This window comes from Pogoniulus pusillus, chromosome 11 (assembly GCF_015220805.1).
Source record: "Pogoniulus pusillus isolate bPogPus1 chromosome 11, bPogPus1.pri, whole genome shotgun sequence".
In the NCBI taxonomy this organism is placed as follows: Eukaryota; Metazoa; Chordata; class Aves; order Piciformes; family Lybiidae; genus Pogoniulus; species Pogoniulus pusillus.
Genome location: NC_087274.1, coordinates 1,349,585 through 1,372,266, shown reverse-complemented (window position 1 = coordinate 1,372,266; position 22,682 = coordinate 1,349,585). Strand labels below are relative to the sequence as shown.

The 22,682-nt window shown below is 54.1% G+C and overlaps 1 protein-coding gene across 1 annotated transcript in view; it reads right to left on the bottom strand.

Moving 5' to 3' along the window:
* HLF (HLF transcription factor, PAR bZIP family member) overlaps positions 1 to 14,972 on the bottom strand; it is a 43,284-nt gene extending 28,312 nt beyond the window's left edge. Inside the window, exons 1-2 of the mRNA XM_064150506.1 lie at positions 14,660 to 14,972; positions 12,967 to 13,302 (exon numbers count right to left, since the gene is read on the bottom strand). Coding sequence (XP_064006576.1) covers positions 12,967 to 13,302; positions 14,660 to 14,765 — 442 coding nt within the window. The 5' untranslated portion in view covers positions 14,766 to 14,972. The remainder of the gene's footprint in view (positions 1 to 12,966; positions 13,303 to 14,659) is intronic.
* Positions 14,973 to 22,682: the final 7,710 nt, after the last annotated feature.

The window sequence follows — 22,682 nt, the reverse complement described above, 5'->3', positions numbered from 1 at the left end:
ATGGAGCTCGAGCCCAGCACATAAATGAGAGACACCAAATCAAATCAGCTGGGGATGTATGGAACACAAGAGAAACTCCCACTGAGCAAACCCCCAGCGCTGTGAAAATGCTCCTCTGCCATCAGTCAGCTGCTGTGGCGTGCTCCAAACAAGAGCCAGCTCGGCACTCACGGCTGCTGCAGATCTGCCTCTGCCTTTGCACTCTTCCAAAAGCTGAGCTCAAGGCAATGTCTCAGACAATTTAAACGGAAAATAAATAAAGGGCAGAGCTAAACAACGAAATAAACAAATACATAAAGGCAACATTTCCCAGTAAACTTTCTCCAACTCAATCCTGAGAAAGCAGGAAGGGCTCTGGACCATCTTTCCCTACAGCTTGTTGTTTTAGGAGACACTCCATGGCTTGTGCCACTGCCAGAGCTAATGGGGCTCAGATTCACAGATGGTGTTGGGTTGGAAGGGACCCTCAAAGCTCATCTATGTCCAACCCCCCTGCAGCCAGCAGGGACATCTCCAACTAGATCACACAGCCCACCACCACATCAAGGCTGACCTTGAATGCCTGCAGGGATGGGGCCCAAACGACCATTCTGGGCAGCCTGTGACAGTGTCTCTCCACCCTCACTGTGCAGAACTTCCTCCTGGTATCGAACCTAAACCTGCCCTGCTCCAGTTTCAAACCACTGCCCCTCGTCCTGTCACTACAAACACTTCTAAACAGCTAAGTGCTCCCTGCCACCAAAGGTATCAAAATGTCACAGTGCCGCGCTGGAAACAACAGCGGAAGGCAGAGAGGTTGCAAGGAGCTGTGCGTGGCCTGGCTGAGCGGCAGGGAGGGGGATGCTGGGGAGCAGGGGTCCGGCTGCCAGGCTGCGCTCTGCTGCCAGCGTGTTGTGTCACTGCAGCTTCACCCCGACACACCCGTATTTACAGCACACAATGTACTGTACCACTGCCGTGCCAAGAAACTCAACATATCTAATCTGGCAGCAAAACAAAGTCAGATCAGGTTAATCCAATTCTAAAATTGCACAACTCTGAAAAGCCAATAGGGAAACAAAGCGTCCCCCGCTGGGGCTCCCCTCCTCCTCCTCCCAGCGCATACCCTGCCACCACCTGCTTTTCCTCTTTGATCCCTCAGCACTTTTAGCCCACTCTCACTCTCCCCTTTCTTACTCTCTCCTAACCCACCTCCTGCCCAGACCCTGGGAGCAGAGCGGAAAGTTCCACAGAGGAGAGCAGCCCTCAAAGGCAGCTTTGTGCGCAGTGCCCCGGCCAGAACGCACCGCCGAGAATGAATGGCAGGAGGCACACACAAGGTCACTTGGACACCTGCCCACGAGTGATACTGCAATCATTGCGATAAGATAACAGCCCTCAGATTTGGAGCTGGCTGACTACAAGGCAGTGTCTCACCTGGGGAGCTTCTGCTGCAAAAGAGGAAGAAGATCCAGCAAGGTTGCTGAAAGTTCAGCACATCTTTAGGGAGAGTGACTCTGCTGGGGCTTGGAGAGGGTCAGCAGTGCTCTACCGCCTGCCTTCAGCCCTTTCAAGGTGCTGCCTACAAACCTTGCAGCAGGTTTCAGAACTTTCAGACTCTGATTCACAGAGTGGGTTGGCTTGGAAGGAACTTTTAAAGCTCATCCAGTTCAAACACCCCTGTGCCATAGGCAGGGACACCTCACACCAGCACAGGCTGCTCAAGGCCTCATCCAGCCTAGAACTGAACACCTCCAGGGAGGTTGTGGAGCACAGTTGTGCTCCACAACCTTCCTGGGCAGCCTGTGCCAGTGTCTGCCCACTCTCACTGTCAAGAATTTCTTCCTAATCTCCAGTCTCAATCTGCCCTCTTCCAGCTTCAATACATCTGCTCTTGCCCTATCACTAACAAACCCTTGCAGAAAGTCCCTTTGCTCTTCCAACGAACATCTGAGCCTCATACAATCAGGAGGCTCAAGAGAATGAAGGTTTTAAAGGAAGAACATTGGTGGAAAGAGTTTGTGACCCACTCACCCAACAGACAGTAAACCACTGAAGCCTGGCTTCTTGCTGCTTTGTTACTCCAAGTGAATCCACATCTGATGGTGTGTACAAGATCTTCCCTGAAGCATTTCACACAGATTATAGAATCCAGCAGGTTGGAAGAGAGCTCCAAGCTCATCCAGTCCAACCTAGCACCCAGCCCTATCCAACCAACCAGACCATGGCACTCAGTGCCCCAGCCAGCCTTGGATTCAACACCTCCTGCCACACAGACTCCACCACCTCCCTGGGCAGCCCATTCCAGTGCCAATCACTCTCTCTGCCAGGAACTTCCTCCTCACATCCAGCCTAGACCTGCCCTGGCACAGCTTGAGCCTCTGTCCCCTTCTTCTGCTGCTGGCTGCCTGGCAGCAGAGCCCAACCCCACCTGGCTACAGCCTCCCTTCAGGGAGCTGCAGACAGCAATGAGCTCTGCCCTGAGCCTCCTCTGCTGCAGGCTGCACCCCCCCAGCTCCCTCAGCCTCTCCTCCCAGGGCTGTGCTCCAGGCCCCTCCCCAGCATTGCTGCCCTTCTCCAAACACCTTCCAGCACCTCAACATCTCTCTGCAATGCAGGAGCCCAGAACTGGACACAGCACTCCAGGGGTGGCCTGAGCAGTGCTGAGCACAGGGTAAGAATAACCTTCCTCATCCTACTAGCCACACTGCTCCTGAGCTAGCCCAGGATGCCATTGGCTCTGCTGCCCACCTGGGCACACTGCTGCCTCCTCTCCTGCTCCCTCTCCCAGCACCCCCAGCTCCCTCTCTGTCTGGCTGCTCTCAGCCACTCTGGCCCCAGCCTGCAGTGCTGCTTGGGGTTGTTGTGGCCAAAGTGTAGAACCCTGCCCTTGGCCTTGTTCAGTCTCATCCCCTTGGCCTCTGCCCACCCCTCCAGCCTGGCCAGGTCCCTCTGCAGGCCTCTCCTACCCTCCAACAGATCAACTCCTGCTCGGTCTTATGCAAATCCTGGTGTAGAAAATGCACAGCAATATATTCCCACCCTATCCACCCATCTGCTCCCACAGCAGTTCAGGAATGCAAGCACTCTTTCAGCATCACAACTCACTTGCCACATTTGGGTTCACCTGGGGCTGTTCAAGGCAAGATTGGACATGGCACTTGGTGCCATGGTCTAGCCTTGAGCTCTGTGGTAAAGGGTTGGACTTGATGATCTGTGAGGTCTCTTCCAATCTTGACAATACTGTGACTGTGACTGGGTTAAAATCAACCAATACACTTTAAAAAAAAAGTAATGAAGCAGGATTAAGGAAGAAGCCACACAGAGACCTAGCACAACTGGATACAGTTTGTTTTCACAGCGAACCAGAGCAAACTCCACAGCCCAAAGCTCCTCTCTCACAGCACGCAGCAGGGCTGCAAGAGCTGAGCACAGCAGCCAGCCTCATGCCCCATGCTGCAAATGGGGCCGCAGCTGCAGGCTCGCAGATGGCAAGAACATCTCTATTTCCACTATGCAGCACGAAGAGAAGCAACAGTGGTGTGGCTGATCGCTGCAGGGTGCTCCACACGAAGGCAGTTTAACCCTCTCTGTGCTGTGGAGGAACAGGGTTTGGGTTTCAGTGCCACGTTCCTACAGCGCAGAGCTGGCTTTGGAGCAGGCTCCTCGCTGCCCAGGGTTGAAACGGTGAGTCTGGAAAAATGGCTGAACTGTTTGAAGTCATCTCCTCCCTTTCACTGCAGCCCTCTCCTTCTGAGCCCCTGATTTATATTCTGCAGCCTTAAGTAATGTAGCCTTCTACAGGCAGCTTTAGAGCCATTATTTAGCAGCCTGGCTGCGCTAACAGTGATTGCTGCCTGCAATGAGTGCTGCAGAGCATTTGGTGTTTACAAGTTACACATCATTGTTCCTTCACGTCTTCAAAATGCAACCTACAGTTTCCTCCCTTGCCCCCTTACAATCTCAAGTCCTGAGTAGCTACATTTAATTTCTGGTTTGAGTGCTTTCATCTGTACCCTGACTGCTGAGCTACCAGGCCACCTCAAACACAACAATGCACACATACAAGAGTGAGGCTGAAGTGGAGGAGCTTTGCCAGCATTTAAAAACCCATTAGGATTCAATCATTGCCACCCAAAGTAATGGCTCTTGCTATGGCTGCAGAACCCTGTTCAGACATTTGTTTACTAAATCCAAGACTACCAACCAGTTCTGTAATGAATTACTTAATCTTTGACCTATTGTCCACAGCCACGTTCCAGAACAAAGCACTTCTCCCAAGCTGAGCTCCCTAAGGCTAATTGGAAAAGAGCTCCTTTATTTTTTTTCCCCCTTAAGAACAATTCTTTATCCTCAGCAAATGTTTTTCAAACTGTTTTATGTCCTTCGGCCTCCCTGCTCACACACCTACATACCTAAGGGTGATGCCTTGCTAATGGCCGTGGTGGTGGCAGGTTGATAGCTGGACTCAAATGATTCATGGCTTGGGTTGGAAGGAACCTTAGAGATCATCCAGCTCCAGCACCCCTGTGCCATAGGCAGGGACACCTCCTGCTACAACAGGTCACTCAAGGCCTCATCCAACCTGGTCCTGAACACCACCAGGGGGGCTGTGGAGCACAAAAGCACCCAATGTGATAAAAGATCACATTGGGTGCTTCTGTGCTCCACAACCCCTCAGGCAACCCGTGCCAGTGTCTCACCACCCTCACTGTCAAGAGCTTCCTACTCATCTAAAGTCTAAATCTGCCCACTTCAACCTTCAAGACATATCCTTTCATCCTATTACAACAAGCCTTTGTCAAAAGTCCCTCCCCAGCTCTCCTGTAGCCCCTTTCAGGTGCTGAAAGGTTGCTCTAAGGTCTCCCTGGAGCCTTCCCCTCTCCAGCCTGGCCCCATAGGGGAGGCTCTTTCAGCCATCTTTTGCAACCAAAACAATTCTGTGATTCTGTTCCAGATGAGTTATTGCTGCAGCTCACTTTAGGACCTGCTTACTTGTTCTTGTGGGAGGTGTCCCTGCCTAGGGCAGGAGGTTGGAGCTGGATGATCTTTGAGGTCTCCTCCAACCTAAACCATTCTATGATTCTAAATGCTTGCAAATCCATCCCTCTGTGGGTTCCTGTCAGGTTTTGGTTCAGTAACCACCCAGATTTCTGTTCCAGTTCACATGCACACACAGGTTATAGAACTCTACAGCAATCTGGAGTCTTTATTTCTTCCGACAAAAGGACACACACCAAAAAAAGAGCTTCAAGATCCTCAGTTTTTATGATGTGACAAATAATATCAAGAGGAAAAAATCAGCAGAAAGATGAACAGCTAAAGATCTTTCTCTCTAAGTTGAGAACTCTGAAGCAACAGCATGCAACACCAGCAGCTAAGCATTGGTGTTGGATGGAGTTCCCCAGGGATCAGTGCTGGGCACAGACCCGTTCAATAATTTTATTGAGGATGCGGAGCAGGGGATTGAGTCCAGCAGCAGTGAGCTTGCAGATGACACCCAGCTAGGAGCAGCTGTGGAGCTGCTGAAGGCTAGAAGAGCCTTGCAGAGGGACCTGGCCAGGCTGGATGGGCAGAGGCCAAGGGGATGAGACTGAACAAGGCCAAGTGCAGGGTTCTGCTCTTTAGCCACAACAATCCCAAGCAGCACTGCAGGTTGGGGACTGAGTGGCTGAAAGCAGCCAGGCAGAGAGGGAGCTGGGGGTGCTGGGAGAGAGGAGCTGCTGAGGAGGCAGCAGTGTGGCCAGGTGGGCAGCAGAGCCAATGGCATCCTGGGCTGGCTCAGGAGCAGTGTGGGCAGCAGGACAAGGGAGGTTCTTCTGCCCCTGTGCTCAGCACTGCTCAGGCTACCCCTGGAGTGCTGTGCCCAGTTCTGGGCTCCTAAATTCAAGAGAGATGTTGAGGTGCTGGAAGGTGTCTGGAGAAGGGCAGCACAGCAAGGCTGGGGAGGGGCCTGGAGCACAGCCCTGTGGGGAGAGGCTGAGGGAGCTGGGGGTGTGCAGCCTGCAGCAGAGGAGGCTTAGGGCAGAGCTCAGTGCTGCCTGCAGCTGCCTGCAGGGAGGCTGTAGCCAGGTGGGGTTGGGCTCTGCTGCCAGGCAGCCAGCACCAGAAGAAGGGGACACATCCTGAAGCTGTGCCAGGGCAGGTCTAGGCTGGATGTTGTTAGGAAGTTCCTGGCAGAGAGAGTGATTGGAATTGGAATGGGCTGCCCAGGGAGGTGGTGGAGTGGCCGTGGCAGGAGGTGTTGAAGCCAAGGCTGGCTGGGGCACTGAGTGCCATGGTCTGGTTGGTTGGGCAGGGCTGGGTGCTAGGCTGGGCGAGCTTGAAGGCCTCTTCCAACCTGCTTGATTCTATGAAAATCTGGGCCAAGATTCAGCTGAGAGGGGGCCAGGGAAGCATGGCTGTACAACAGCCCTGAGTGTGTCAGAACAGGGAGAGGTGGAACAATAACTTGTGTTGGCTTGAAAGGTGACTGGTAACACCTCGGTGAAGCAGAGCTGAAGAGCTGTGAAGAGCCTGAGCAGGCAAGGAAATAAAAAAGCAGAGGATAAAACCAGAGCAAAGCTGCATCACAAGCTGCTCTCCCTACCAGTGTCAGCCCTCCCCATGGCAGCTGTGGTGACCAAAGGGAGCTCTGTGATGAAGAGGCAGCTTGGCCACTGCCATTTGGTCATTAAAAGAGCTGACAGAAGCTACGCAATCTGCGTGCCAAGCTCGCACCTTGACAGTGCTGCTTTTCACACCCATTTGCTGCGCTGCCAGGGTGGAGAGGCAGGTTGAAGGAAATGAAAGCTGTGGGTAGGAAAAAAGCCCATTATCTATTTCATACAGAAGAGATCAAACCAGAGTTTTTCTGCAGTGCACCTCAGCTGACATACTCTTTCCTGATCAGCACTCTCTGCTGAGGAATTCAGCTGAAACACTGAACATGGACTGCATTTGTCACAGAAGAAGGCAACTTCTCATCACGTTTGTGTGAACAGCTCCACAAGGTACAGCTGGCCAAGCCAGCTTCTGGTTCCAAAGTGCTCCCAAGCTCTCTTTGCTGCAGCTGACCCTCTCACCTCAAGGCAACTCCACTGGCACACCAAGGGCTGTTACTCCCCCCGTAAAAAATAAACCCCAGAAAGATGAATGACAGGAGAGTGAATGGTGACATTTTGCTGTTCCACCTGGAGAGCAGTCAACAAGCTGCTTGCCTGCTGAGCAATACTGAACTCAGAAAGACCACATGAGGAGCAAAGTACTCGCTGCTGAGATTAATTGGGCAGAACCTGGCCACTGCCAGCTCCCACCACTGCCAATCTTCTGCCATGTAAATATGGAGAGGCTGAACAGTTTAATGCCTTCCCCAGCGGCTTCATCTAATCATGTCATATCAATGCCTCCTTCGGACACATCTCCTGATGGCCTTCTCTCAGAACTCTAACACTGCTTTATGAAAGGCTTCGGGGTGTACTTGCTGCTCAAAAATCAGATCACTGCACTACAGATCATTCAATCACTCTCCAGTACGCCCTGAGATGGGAAGCAAGGCTCTGAGAGGGACACTGCACTACTTCTAGCCAACTGCACCAACTCCTACACTCAGATACCCTTGGAAATAAAATCATTCTAAGGGGTCAAAATCCCCTACTTGTTCCTTCTGACCCCTTCCTACCCCTGGCAGCCTCTACTTCCCTGGGGAGCACCATTGCCAATGGGAACTGAAGAGTGAGGCCAGGTACGTTCTGAAAGTGCAGCCTCAACCCCAAGATGTTTCCAACAGCAAGCAGCAGGAAGTCAGAATTACCTTCAAGTCCTTTCATGCAGCCAAGCAATTATTTACCCAATAACCACCAGGTAACAGTGAATATTCAGATCAGCTCTCCCGAAGGAGCCGCAGTGCTGCTGCTCCCAGCCCCGACAATCCCCGTGCTCAGCACTTCTCCCCTCTCACCATGTGACAGGCTATTTTTAATGCTCGCCTCGACAGCTCCTGCCTCTCCCCGCGCTGCAGAGGCAGTCCGGGCGGCTGCGCTGCCCGCTCCCCGCGGGGGCTGCGGCGGGGCAGAGGCAGGGCCGGCAGGAGCGGGAGCGCTGCGCGGCGGCTCGGGCACAGCGCTGCCGGGCGCCGCACAGGGCACAGCCACGTGCCCCAGCACACGGTCGGGCAGGAGGCTGCCCCCGGGCCTCACGTGAGTGCCAATGTGCAGCGCCGCCGCTGGGCACCGCCGCCCGCGGCCCGGCGCCGCCCGCTCCCCGTGCTCCCGTGGCGGGCAAAGGTCGGGAGGTTCCCAGCCGCTCCGGGCGCTGCAGGTGGAGCCCTTCGGCTGCCGAGAGAAGGGGCTCGCACTGCCCGCCGCATGCGACACCCACTAGCTGCTTGTAAACAGTGATTAAAGCCTGGGAGAGGACTCCTGGTAGGAGCTGCCAGCCGGGAATGCTGCCCTTCAAACTACAAAGGCTGTGCTGGAAGAGGAGGTCACGTTAAGAAACACCGGGGAAGGAAGACTGCAATAAAGGGAGTGTTGCACACACACCCTTCTGTGGGCTGCCCCTTCGCCAAGGCATCCCCAGCATGCGGTGGAGAGGCTGGATGGAGCAAGAACGAACCTCTCCCAGCTGGCTGCGCTGCCTGTCACAGGCGAGAGGCGACAGAAAAGGCTGAAACCCACCCCTAGCAGGCCTGGTGTCAACCGGCACAGCTCAGCGTCCGTGCACGCAGCAGGAGGTGATGAGCCTGAGCTCCAGGTGGTGAAAGATCTCAGCTCAATCCTGGAAATGTTTTGGTCGGGAAGAGATTTAAGATCATTGCCCAGGGAGGTGGTTGAGGCCCCATGTCTGGAGGTGTTTAAGTCCAGGCTGATCTAGGGTAGGGAGTCCCTGCCCATGGCAGGGGGGTTGGAACTGGCTGCTCCTTGTGGTCCTTTCCAACCCTGACTGATCCAGCACAACCATTCTCCAGCTCTACCACGGCTGGTGCTGACCCACGTCCCTCAGCACTGCATGTCCGCAGCTCTCAAACACCTTCAGGGATGGGGATTTGGCCACCTCTCCAGGGAGCCCCTTCCAGCGAAGAAGTTTCTTCTACCGAAATCTAACATGGAATTTAACCAAATCTCTGTGTTCTGGGGGGATGTAGGAGGTGTAAGTACATTACACACAGGCATAGTTCTCACCTTTTTGATTCATGCACCTTTAAATCCTCTCCCCCATCCAAAGACTTCAGATACTGCACAAAGGTGCATTTCTGCAGCTTGCTTTGATTTTTCTTTCCCTAAATAACTTCTGACAAATCCTTTGCAGTCAGTCTAAGGCAGTCAGCCATGCAAGCAACACAGCCTGGAAACCACTGCCACAGGAAGGCAAGGAACGGGAGTTTCTGAAAGCCTGCCTGGGGCTGCCACCATGTCAGAGCAGCCCTGCAACACGACCTGACTTTGGTAGCAAACCGAAGATTCAGGCCTACACCACAAAATTGCCCCAGACCTTCTCACTTAGGCTTTCCCACCAGCCTTAGCTGATGCTTCTGAACTTCACTGTCCAAACCCTTTACAGCAGCTGCCCCATTCACCCATGCAAGCACTACACAAGCAAAGAGACACAGGCAAAAGCAATCCCCAACTAGCCACCTGCAAAATGTGAACCTCTTTTGACAGAGAGCTACAAATACTTCAGGTTTCCTTCAAGGAAACAGAGATTAACCCTCAAACAAAACAAAAAAAGCAGCCAAAGGCAACACAAGATGTGTAACAGATGAAGAGCCACAAGGATGTGACTGCAGGAACAGGCCACTCCAAATGCAGCATTTATAAAAGCTGTTTTTTCCCCCAAGAAGAACACTGCAAGTCTCAACCAACTAACCAGCAGCCAGTCCAGAGAGAGGTTCACATGGTCTGCAACGCTAAAACACAGCAAAATGTTAGGGGGGGTACATTAACTGGGATTGGGAGTGAGGAAGAGAAATGCATTAGATGCCCCTCTTGGAACAGCCACCACCCTGCATCCCTCCTCTTCCAAACAAAACCCAGTACTTGCCATGTGTTTATTCCCTGAACTGAAACCCATGGCAGAAGCAGGGTTTGGATTTATTCCTCGCTGGAGGTCCAGAGAGCAGATGATAAACTGCTGAGCTTAGCCATTTTTCCATCACACAGTCCAGACAACTCGAGTTGCAAATACAGAAGTAACACTGATAAGGAACCTTTGTGGTGTTGATGATTGTTACCTCTAAGGAAAGAAACCAAACCCCGAACCCTAAACAAATAAACAGAAAAATACCCAAACAAGAACACCAACCAAAGGCCAACAACAACAAAACACCAACCAACCTCAAACAAAAACAAGGAGGAGGAGGAGGTTCGGAGCCAGGGCGAGCTCAGCTTCCTGAGCCTGCTGCCACTTCTCAGTGAGCACCAACGCAGATTTACAGACGGGGAGCTCGTGGGGGGGTTGGTTTAGGTGACCTTTGGAGGTCCTTTCCAACCCAGACCCATCTATGATTCAGACTCTTCCACAGATGCTGTAAAATCCAGATTTGGGCAATGCCATCAGCTTCTAAAGACTGCTAAGGCTTTTGCTTCACACACACAATGAAATAATCTTAAGCCGCTCTCTGACAGACCCTCTAGGTCCAAGCCACCCCACGTCCATCATGAGTCACACCTGGAGCTCCACGTGCATGTGTGCATCCTCCCTGCCCACGGGACACGCAGGTAAGGGCTGTGAGCAGCTGCACATGATACGACACAAGCAGGAAGGATCTGACCCTTGCTTCAGCCAGAGTCCACACGTTCAGGCAGGCTTCCATTACAAGACATAACTCAGAGGACACAGTGAAGTATTTTTACCATTACTGTCTCCTAAACCAAAAATCAGCTTCCTTAAGCAGGTGGTGAGCAGGGATTGATTTGTACTGGGGGGGTGTACTTTGTGCTGCCTGTTACAATACAAACCACGACACTCCAGCAGCTCACAGCAATGAAAAGTAACAGTTGAAAAGATGCATTTTAAGTCTCTAACCAAAAGGCTTCACTCCCAGGATTTGAACATTTACCTGCAAGCCCAACTTCTATATTTCCAAGCAGCACATTTGCCTTGGCACTTTTATGAGAACCTTAAACGTGATTTAGTTCACTTGGACTAAAAACTTGTTATCTACTGTCTTACTGAAAACTTGCTCAGATGCTAAACTCTTCAGATGATCTCTTCAAATTAGATCTTTTCTACAGCACATAAAAATGCCAACCATCTGACAATAAGCCAAGTCATAGTGCTTCATTCTGTGCCCAGCTGTAATAGGGGTGGAGAGAAAATACTAAAAATGGGATCAGCTCCCATTTAACAAACACATTTGGCCTCAAAACTGCATTATTCTTAAGGCAAATGGGCATGGAGGATACCTGAACCTCAAATGCTTTACCCTGCTTCAAGGGATGCCATTCCTTCTACAACAGTAAAAAAGCAGAGAGGGTTTTAGCAAGAGAAATTTGGAACCCTGAGCCACAAACAGCTTGGGAAAAACTCCAACAAATAAAATCAATGAACTGAAAAAGTCAGAGGGGCAGCTGATCACAAATAGATTTTGACAGGTGATCGTTAGAAGCTTGGCTCCTAACCAGGCTCCTCTGAGAGGGGAAAAAAAAGAATGAGGACAGATTATCTGCTTCTCATTTTCTGTGTCTGTGCCACAGAAAATGGTGTGGCAGCAGACAGGCACCGTCCTGAAGCTGGCTCAGGGAAAGCAAAGGGTTTTCTTCTCTGCTCTTACCAACTCCAAGCAGATTATAACTTTGGGAGTCTTTGTGAGTTATTAGTTATTAGTTAACCACAAAATGCCTCAAAACCGAAACACAAGCCCAAGTCAAGCCCACATGAAGTAAAAGCAAATGAAATCCACAACCAAACACATGCCTCTGACTAGGGGCCAAGGAGCCTGTGGACAGATCTGGGGTGTTTTGTGTGTGTGGGGGGGTTATTCCTGTTTCATGAGAAAGAAAACTCTTCCCAGTCTGTAGCATTATTTCAACATGCTCCACAACTTTAGTCCTTCTATTTATTTATTTTGCTTCCTTATCAGGCGGCTCTGAGAATGACTTCGCATGCTGAGCATGGCAAATGATAAAGCAGAAGGGAGAGGAGTGGTTTCCTGCTCCCAGGAGCTCACTTTGCTCTAGCAAACCATGTGTGAGCAGAAGAGCAGAAGAACTAAGTCAGACTTGGCCTTTTTTTGGCTATGTTTTAAAAGGCAAAGCTCCATGTTTTCCAAACCTCAGTGCTGACACTGTTCCACTGACCATGATCTCAACCACGCTGGTGTCAAGCCAGAGCAGTGACTCTGGATTCATGCAATGTCACTTAAGAGATGATCTCAAGGGCTAATAAATTAACAGAAGACTTCCACCAACATCATGCACTGAATCAGAACTTGGACTCCACGATGCTTTCTTTTCCTACAGCTTAAGGTGACTATGGGATGCGAGCTATCAACTCAGGCCAGAGCTGATGCTGATTTTCCCAAGATTATAATGCAGTTCCAAAATGTACTTTCTGCCTCATGTACCATGGCAAATTTTGCTTTGCTTAATAAGGAGAGGGAGGCAACAGGCAAAGGTTCAAACAGAAATTATCTGCCCACTCCTGTGCTCTCATCTCAAATACTGGCCAGAGGAACACTCCCTCGCAGAGCCCTTCTCCTCGCTCGTTTAGCACCCGCACCCATTCCGTCTGTGACCCTGCTGCTTGCTCACAGCTAGGCTACCCACAAGAAAAGCCCAGCACACATTTCCTTGGAATTCCCATAGCCTCCTGGCAGACTCTAAACACAAATCTCAGCGCACCAACTTAACAGTAACTGGAGCTGTTACTTTTCTTTTTTGGAGGGTGGGAGCCTTGACTCCTCCCGGCTCTAAGCAGCCTGTCACCCCCACGGGGAGAGGCGAAGGCTTGCCCGGGAGGAGCAGGGCTCACGCCCAAACCCCTGGGAGGCCCTGCAGGCTGAGTTACCTGGTCTGACCGGGCTCTGCATGCAGTTCTGCGTCACCATGCCTGGGTGGACTGAAGTAGAAGCCCTGCTGCTGAGGTCCATGACAGAAGGTGATGCTGAGGTAGCTTGCTGGAGACCTGACTGGTGCGGGCTATGCTCGTGCTGGTTCGGGCTGGGTGGAATGCCATTTTCTGAGAGGAATTCTTCCAGGTCCATGTATTCCAACTGGAAAGTGTCTCCGTCGTATGGCAGTGTCTTGTCCCATAATGTTGGGCCCAAGAAAGCTGACTGAGGGACTGTGGTACTGCTGCTGTCATCGTCCAGCTTCTTCTCCTTGTCTTTTTCCTTCCCGAATGCTTAAACGAAACACACAAGGCAGATGTAAGAGCTAAGCAGTCACACCACCAAGCTACCTCTTCACTTATTCCTCTGCTGTAAAGGAACCCTGGCTTCAGGGAAAACAGCTCCTTCAGTGCAATCCATATGTTACACCACGGAAGGGTCACGGCAACTGCGCACCTTTGCTGGATCCCAACCCTGCTTTTGAGACTTCATTTTTAGTTAATAAACCCACTGCACACATGGCTTCAAGGTCTGGCAGCTTCAATAAGCACTGAGCAGACTTAAAAGTGAGTATTTCAGTGGCAGCACACTGGAGAATGTGCTGTATTCTGCTGAGAACAGCTGCAATGACCCCAGACTGTACTGTCTTTCGTACAGTCCTTCTCTCGCAGGCCCTTAAACAAGGAGAGGAGTCCTCAAATTCAGTACTTAACATTGCTGTGAGCTCCTAACTTACAGCAGCAGTGAAGGCTGACAGAATACATGTTTTGAGGCGCAGAAAAGCTAGTAAGACATCTAAGGGTAAAGCAAAGCAGAAGTTCAGATGCTTCCTACTCGCTCCTACAATACTCGGTGATTTCGGCACATTTTTGAAGGGAAATACTTAATTCCTCGGTAAGGTTTGAAGGAATCTGAGCCAATAAAGCTTCCTGCCGACTACCACCCTTCCCCAGCGTTTTCTTTTCGGCTGCAGACAGCGCCGGGAAATCCTGCGAGCGGCTTGGCAGCGAGTTCACCGCGGAAAGCTGAGGGCACGCAAAGCCCGGGCGCTGCGGGACCCTTCTCAGATCATTGACTCGCTAGAAATACAAGGGGCAGGGATGTCCCTGCTGCCTCAGCTCCCCAGAACAGCGGGAACTCTCTGCTGTTAGAACATCCTTCAGCTATATGGGACCAGCTCAGCCGGAGGGCGGTTTCTGACGGGCGGGCGGTATGGAGAGGCCGGCCGGGAAGCCAAGGGGAGCCCGCGACGAGAGCTCGGCCCCAGCCCAAGGGGCTTAGCCGCCGCCGCGGTGCCCGCACCCCTCCACCCGAGCCCTGGGCTGGGGCAGATCTCGCCCATGACTTTTGCTGCAGGCGGCCGGAGCCGTGCCCGCGGCTTCTCCAAGCGAGCGCCTGCCGTTAGGTCAGGCCGGCAGCGCTCCCCGCTAGTGCCCTCACCGAAACCATCCCACTACTTAATCGCCTTGGGGGGACCGGGGGGAAGGAAAAAAGGGGAAAGCGAGGCAGCGGTCCCGAAGGTGACGGGAGGACGGGGACCGCCATTTCAGAGCGCCGATCCTCAGCGGGCCGGGCTGTGAGTGGGCCCGCGGGGAACACGGCCAGTCCCCGGGGGACCGGAGGAGGCAGAACTGCCCGGGGAAGCCTCACCGTCTTCGTGAGCGAGCGGCAGCTTGAGCGGGTTTTCCAGCAGGGACTTCAGCACCCCGTAGGTGGGAGGTAGGAAGGTGGGGTTCAGCGGGAGCGGCCGCGACATGGTGGGCTTTGCCTCGGGACAGTGGCACGGCAGCGGTTCCTTCCCCTTCCTCTGGCGGGCGCCGCCCTGAAAAAGGCGATGACGGGCGCCGAGCCGAGCCGAGCCGCGCCGAGCCGAGCCCCGCTGGCGAGGGGCGCCTGCAGGCCGGGCAGCGCGGAGAGGCCCCTGGGCCGCGCAGCTCCTCCGCCGCCGCCGCCCGCTCTGCGCCGCGCGCCCGGCCGCGTGCCCATGTGCAGGCGCTGCCGGCGCTGACGTCAGGCGCGCGCGGCCACTGGCGAGAGGGGAGCGGCGGCCGGCCCCGCCCCCGGCCCCGCCCCCGCCCCGCCCCGCCGGGGTCCCCCCGGCCGCTGCCGGCGGCCATCACCAGCGGCGGGGAGCCGTCTCCTCGGCAACCGGGAGGAATGTTAACGAGCTGCAATGCTTGACCTCGCTCCGTGCATCCGAGCGTGAGGGCAGCGGGCAGCGGGCAGCGCGGCCGGAGGGAGCCGGGCCGGGCCGCTGTGTGAGGGGCAGCGGGCGTGCCCAGCCGGACGGGGAGCACCGGGACTGAAGTCGCAGCAGGGACGTGCTTCGGAGCCCCGAAGCAGGGCAGGCCGGTGGGGCTTCCATCGTTTTTCAAGAGAGCAGGAGCGTTAATGCGGGAACCACCAGCTCCTTTCCATAAGCAGGCTGCTGCTCTGCCAGTGACCGACATCAGCCAGGGCGAGATATTCATCACCGCTAGCAGGGTTCCCGCTGGCTTGTCCCGATTTGGGATCAGAAGAGGCTTTCCTCTACACTTCCCAAGACCCTCATTTGAGAATGGTTGACTTTCTGCCCGCTCGAGCCTTAGGCCATCTTCAGCAGCTCTGCCTGCGTAGGCTGCTCAAGACCTGCTCTCCTCCCGTAGCGCCTTCCACCATCCAGGTGCTTGGCATTCCACTTCTGCTTACACCCTTTCACGGGGCAGGAATCTGTACCTCCCTGCTTCTCAGCTGGGTTTTTTGGGTGGCACTTTGCAAAGCTTCACCATTAGCAATTACTCTTTGTTCAGAAGTCAGTTCTTTCACCATTAACAAAGACAAATAATCATAAATGCTCACTGTAAGTTAATAGATAAATGATGTGCAGTTTAGTTGGAGCACCCAGTACTCAGAAAGTAAAGCTCCCTGAAGGACACAAGCCTGCCCTGAACAGTTATGTTCTCCCCTTATTTACCTGCCTGTGGTTATGTGCACTGCCCAGTGTCTACTCCAATGATCAGGCTAAACCAAGCAACTAATCAAAGTCCAAAGTACATTTAACTCAGTAAAATTGCACTGGCACAACCCAAACCTGAAGACTGGCACTTGTCAGGCCCTTCACAATCACAGACAGCCTAAGGTTCATGCGGCAGCAGGGAGCAGGGGGCTGCAAGAACCTTCAAAGGGCGCAGAGGTGGCATGGCTCAGGGCTGGAGAGATTTCAAGCCAGGAATGTGATCAATTTCGAGTCACCTAACCAGAAAAAAAAAAACACTGGATGATTAAATGATTGTGCACACACCAAGCTTGCCAACTAGCCAAATTGCTAGGTAGAGAAAACTTTTAATTACAGAGGTACAAAGTGAGTGACATAAGGATTAGGGCAATGATTGGCAATCCATATGCAGATGTGGTACAGAATGTTTTCCTGTGCAGCGTGAAGAACAAAACACAAGATTTAAGAGATCTGATAGCCAACAAAAAAGCATCAACAGAAAGTGCAAAAGTGATGGGGATACTGGCAACACTGGGGACAAATTATTAGTTATGATGACCTGATTAGGTTTTTATGGTTATTGACCACAAATGACAAAACAAACCCAAGAGACAAAAAGCATTTGCAGTGCCACACCAGGACAGGAAAACTGTCACTGCTTGGCATGCAATGGAGGTGTAGATCTGTGCAAGAGTGGAATAAAATGCAGCAACCAGACACTCAGTGCTGCATAGTTACAGACCCTGCATCCTCAACATGCAGGAGCTGGGAATTTGCTGGGTCAGAAGCCAAAGCGACTCTTCTCCATACAGGGACCAGCCAGAAAAAATGATCAAAGCACCTAACGATGGTGGATGGTGCTTGAGTTGTTTTCAGTCTGCCACTACAACCGGCGCAGTGATTTAACCCCAGCCTTGCCACACAGGCAGGTCTCACCCTGAACTGCCAGGCTGTCAGAACCAGGCCACTGCTGCACACCAGGCTGTACCTACCAGTTCCCATTGTTACTGGATACACTTTTCCAAAGGTGATCCCCAAGTCCTTCATGCTGTTTCAACCGCTGGCAGACCCCACAGGCTACACTCCAGGCGAGCCTAACAGAGGCAAGAGACAGCTCACGGTAAACAAACTGGAGCTCTGCATTATCCAACCAAAATCCCACTTGTTGGCATGCATCCTTAGCTCAGCATTCGCCCACAGGACGTTTACTTTATGGCTCATAAAGGACTGTGACAGCTACTTAGCTTTCGTAGAGAAAATACCTTGCTTGGTCCCCAGCTGAAAAAAACAAATCCCTCAACCAATGTTTATGTATCTGCCTCGAGTGTTTTCATCACAGGAATGCGATCAGAAACGGCCCAAAGAGCCTATTCTTTTCAGACCAAGTACACATAATGTACCACTTCAGACGATTCAAGAACCCACAAACGCAGTGAACATCAAAGGTACCCTTCGCCAAGCCAGCCTGGCCGTCCGCAGGCACCTGGGGAAGGACAAACGCAGGCTCAAAAAGCCTCTGCACTTTGAGGGCGCCTGCAGGCCAAGCACACCATGCTCGACACACCCCTGAGGTTAGCACAAGCCCCCGCTACTGCACGGACAGAACAGGCTGGCCAACAGCCGCTGGGCACTGCCCCGGGACCACCGGGACCGAGGCTGCGGCCCAGCACGGGCACACGCCCGGCAAGGCACAGCAGCAGCTCCACGACGAGTGCGAGGTCATTCAGTCGACTCTTACAAGCAGGCACACACACTGCTGCCCCAACCCTGCCGCCTGCCCAGCTGCTCCAGCGGGAACGGCAACTGTGCCCCAGCACCCTGGCGGGGCCTGCTGGCCCGCCCCTGCCCGGCTCCTCACTCGCAGAGGCATGACCGCGGCACCGTCGACGTCGCTAACGTCTGAGAAGGATCACATAACGGCGAGCGGGACGCGCCCTCACTGCTCTTTGGGGCCGCAGAGGGCCCGGCCAAGGCCACGGCGCCGGCTCCCCCCGGCCGCTGCCGCTGCCGCTGCCGTCCCCTCCCGCCCCCTCCCGCCGCCGCCTCAGCCCCCCCGCGCACGGCCCCGTCACGCGGCGCGGGGCGGGCAGGGCGCGCGAGGGCCGTCACGTGAGCGCGCGGGCTGACCTACTTTGGGCCAATGGCAGGGCGCGGGGCCGCCGCGCGCCCCCCGCCCCGGGCTCTCCCGCGCGGCTCGCTGAGGGCAGTAGCGGCGGGGGGGGGGGGGGTGAGGAGGCACCGGGACGGGGGCGGCTGGGGAACGGCAGCGGAGGGCCCCGCGGGAGCGCTCAGCCACCAACCCTGCCACCGGGCCAGCGCCACCGCCGCCGGTTCGTTCCCCCTGTGTCACCTCCCGTGAACTCCGCGATCCCCCGTGGCGGCCGGGTGCGTCCGCGGCGGTGAGCGGTGCGGGGGGTGGTCGGTTACGGTAGAAGCGGGGTCCTCAGGTCTGAGCTGCTCGTGGCGCGGTGCTGCCGCCCCGCACGGTGAGGGCAGGGCCTGCTGCCCCCGCTGCTGAGCCTAGCCGTGCTGTCCAGAGGAGGTGCTGCTTGTGTCAGCTGAGGGCAGCGTTGCCGCGGTCCGGCACGCAGGGTTCTGCTCTGTGTGGCTCCAGCTCCCATGCTCCTAACTTGCGTTCCCGTAGTTAGCGATGGCCGCGGGGAATCTTGCTCTGAAATAGCTCCTGGAAGTATGATTAAAGGTTATCCTCCCCTACACAAAGTGTGAGCGAGTGGTTGCTTGAGGGAGCCATCAAACTGCTACCTTCCAGGGGTCCTGCTGGTGTTTTCTCCATGAATAGAGGTGAAAGTTCTGTGGTTCTGGAAGGTGAGCCAGGAGCACTGCGCAGTAATCAAGGGGCAGCACAAATGTCAGTGCTGCGAGGTGCAAGCACACCTGCTCCTGTGCTGGAGGGCTGGCAGAGCACACTCAGCTTGGCCTCCACAGCCACATGTGCAGTTAAATATCTCATCCTTTGACCACCTCCTGTTCGGTACAATCATGGAACACAGAATGTCAGGGGCTGGGAGGGACCTTGAAAGCTCATCTGGTCCAGTCCCCCTGCCAGAGCAGCAGCACCCAGAGCATAGAATCACAGAATCAGTCAGGGTTGGAAGGGACCACAAGGAGCAGCCAGTCCCAACCCCCTGCATGCCCAGGGACACCCTACCCTAGAGCAGGCTGCACACAGCCTCAGCCAGCCTGGCCTCAACCACCTTCCTGGGCAACCCATTCCAGCCTCTCACCACTCTCCTGCTCAACAACTTCCTCCTCACCTCCAGCCTCACTCTCCCCACCTCCAGCTTTGCTCCATTCCCCCCAGGCCTGGCACTTCATGGCAGCCTAACAAGTCCCTCCCCAGCTTTTTTATAGGCCCATTTCAGGTACTGGAAGGCCACACAAAGGTCCCCTGGGAGCCTCCTCTGCTTCAGCCTGCACAGCCCCAACTCTTTCAGTCTGTCCTCATAGGAGAGGTGCTGCAGCCTCTGAGCGTCCCCGTGGCCCTTCTGTGCTCCAGCATCTCCACATCCTTCTTGTAATGGGGGCTCCAGAACTGGATGCAGCTTGCACTGAAACGCATCCAGATGGTTCTTGAGTATCTCCAGAGAGGGAGACTCCACAACCCACCCTGGGCAGCTTGTTCCAGGTTTCTGTCACCCTCACAGGGAAAAAAATTCTTCTCCAGGTTCACATGGAACCTCCTGTGCCTCACCTTGCACCCACTGGCCCTTGTCCTGTCACTGGGCGACACCCAGCAGAGCCTGGCTGCAGCCTCCTGCCACTCACTCCTCCCATATTGATAACCATTGCTGAGGGCACCTCTCAGTCTCCTTCTCTCCAAGCTCCCAGCCCCAGCTCCCTCAGGCTCTCCTCATAAGGAAGATGTTCAACTTCCTTAATCATTTCTGTGGCTCTGTGCTGGACTCTCTCAAGCAGTGTCCTGTCCTTCCTGAGCTGGGGGGCCCAGCAGGAGCCAGCACTGTGAGGGGCACAGCTTCCTCTGATCGGGTGCCAGCTTGCCTCCTCTGTCGGGCTGCTTGCTTGTAAGTGTGGAGACAAGCATTGCAAAAGCAGCAGGGCGGACACATGGTGCAGGCAAAAAGAGGCTTTTGAGGCAAGGCACAGGACAGATTGGCAAAGTGAGTGGTTTACAGTACCTTAAGCACCTCCTGCTTTACTGACAGCCGTCTGCACCCCCAGCCCTGTAGGAGCCGAAGCAGCGGCTGAAAGGACACACACACAAACGCCAGAGGAGAGAATCTGAAGAGGCTCAAGACCGAGCCCTTGGTTTAGTTCTGTCCTCTCCCGACAGCGAGGCACTCCCAGTGCAGCCCCCGGTAGTGGTCTGCCTCCAGCTGTGTTCCGCGGCACAGCTCATCAACAGCCACCAGAGCACGCTCAGATCCCCCACCCTGACTGCAGCAGCCTTTGGCGGCCAGGCTGAGGAGCAGCAGGGAGCAGCCTGCCCCACACCTCCTGCACGGCAGAGGCTCTGGGAGCAGCTCCGGCTCGGCTCTCCCACTGGAAGTCGCTACCAGCAGCGCTCAAAAACTGGCGTCTATTGTCCATGCGGTGTGCAGCTGAGAGAGCTGCTCTGGCTCCTTGCAGGAGGGAAAATGCCTGTGGAATGAACCATGGCCTGCCCCTGCCTTCTCATTAGTTAGTTAATTAATTATTTTTTTAAGGGTTTAATTGAATGTGGGAGAGACAGGCTTGGAACTGCTCTCGGGTGATGGCAGAGGAGCTGCTCTGAAGTAATCTGGGGAAGGTTCCAAAAGGCCTTCCAAGTTCTCAGAAAAATAGGTATTGCTAGTCAGTGCTTTTCTGCCAGCAGCTGAAAGATGAATCATTTTCCCTGCCAAAGTTTACAGGCAGCCTCTGCCGTGAAAGCAGATCAAATGCATGGACTTGCCTGGGCAGCTGACCTGGTTTGAACTCAGCAAGTGTTGCTCTCACTGCTGAATACATGTTGGGAGCAAAACCTCTGCTTTTAAAAGCATCCTCAACCTGGTCAAGCATTAAGCAGCCTCTCAAGCCCAGCCCAGCCCCCCAGTGCCCTTGGTGCCTCTGCCAGTGCTTCGGACCTGGGAGGTGACAGTGAGAGCGCTGGTCCGAGAGGAGCCGCCCGGGAGTAGCTGTCCCTGCGCTGCAGTCAGCCCTTCCTTCCCCTGAATGAGGCCAACTCCCAGCTGGTGCCAACGGCAGAAACAACTTGATCCTTCCTTCTGTTCCTCTTCCTTTCCCGCTTTGGGCTTGCCTGCTGCAGACAGACAGTTCGAAATAGCTGTTCTTACATGCTCAGGCTGTTTGATTTTGGAAGCTGGCACTGGTTTTGCTGGAGATAGAAGAGCACCCACCGGCACAGAATCAAACAGCCCATCCCCAGGCAGAGCTGCAGCAGAGGCAGGAGGGAAAGGTGCAGGAGCTGAGCACCCCCTCCTTGTTCAGAGTTCCTGTCGAAGCCAATGACCCAGATTTGCCTGACTTCAAATGGCTGTTTGCAGAGAACTTGCCAGAGGCACGGCGCTGGCAAAGGTCAGGCAGAACTTAGCCTGGAGCGCTCTGCATGCACAGGCTGATCAGATCCGGGTCTGGAGAGCTCCATGCTGGAAACCCATATTCAGCCAAAGGAGAAGCTCTCAAAGTCCCTGAGCTGACTAATCCTTGGCTTCAGCCTTGTGAAGCTGCCCTCAGCTTGGGAGCTCTTTCTGCCCTGTGCTTCTCTGCACAGTTCTGTGCCATCCTGTGACAGTTCTGTGCTCCTCAATTCAGGAGAGGTGTTGAGATACTGGAACGTGTCCAGAGAAGGGTGACCACATTCGGTGATTCCACAGCCTCCCTGGGCCACCTGTGCCAGTGTCTCACCACCTCACTGCCAACAACTTCTCCCCCGTCTCTGGTCTGTGTAAGTGGATCTGTGCACACTTCCCACCCCTAATGTTTGCTGTCTCAAATGGTGCTTGGCTCTGCAAAGTCCTTCGAATGCAACCAAGTGAAACGTTTCAAGTTAATGGAGAGGAGCACAAGGAGAGCTGGCAGCTGGATCCTAACAACCCTCCCATGCCCAGCACAGAGCCACTGCCACTGCCTGTGCCTTGGTTGTTGTTTTCCAGTGGGATATTTTCTTCTCCAGCGACCTGCTCTGCACTGCTGTGGCTGTGGCGCTGATGCCATTAGGACCAAACTGATTCTTGTCCTTCCTTTTTTCCTGCCCAGGCTTTTAGACTGTAAGCTGGAGCCTGCAATCCTCAGGCAGAGCAGGTTTAGTACCCAACCAGCTCTGCATTGGTTTATTTTTATTCACTGTTAAAACCTCTTTAAAATTATCTTCTGTTAATCACTTTAGAGAGGAAACTTAGAATCAGAGACTTAGCCAGGCTGGCAGAGAGCTCCAAGCTCAGCCAGCCCAGCCTAGCACCCAGCCCTGCCCAACCAACCACACCATGGCACTAAGTGCCCCAGCCAGGCTTGGCTTCAACACCTCCTGCCACGGCCACTCCACCACCTCCCTGGGCAGCCCATTCCAATGCCAATCACTCTCTCTGACAACAACTTCCTCCTCACATCCAGCATAGACCTGCCCTGGCACAGCTTCAGCCTGTGTCCCCTTCTTCTGCTGCTGGCTGCCTGGCAGCAGAGCCCAACCCCACCTGGCTCCAGCCTCCCTGCAGGCAGCTGCAGGCAGCAATGAGCTCTGCC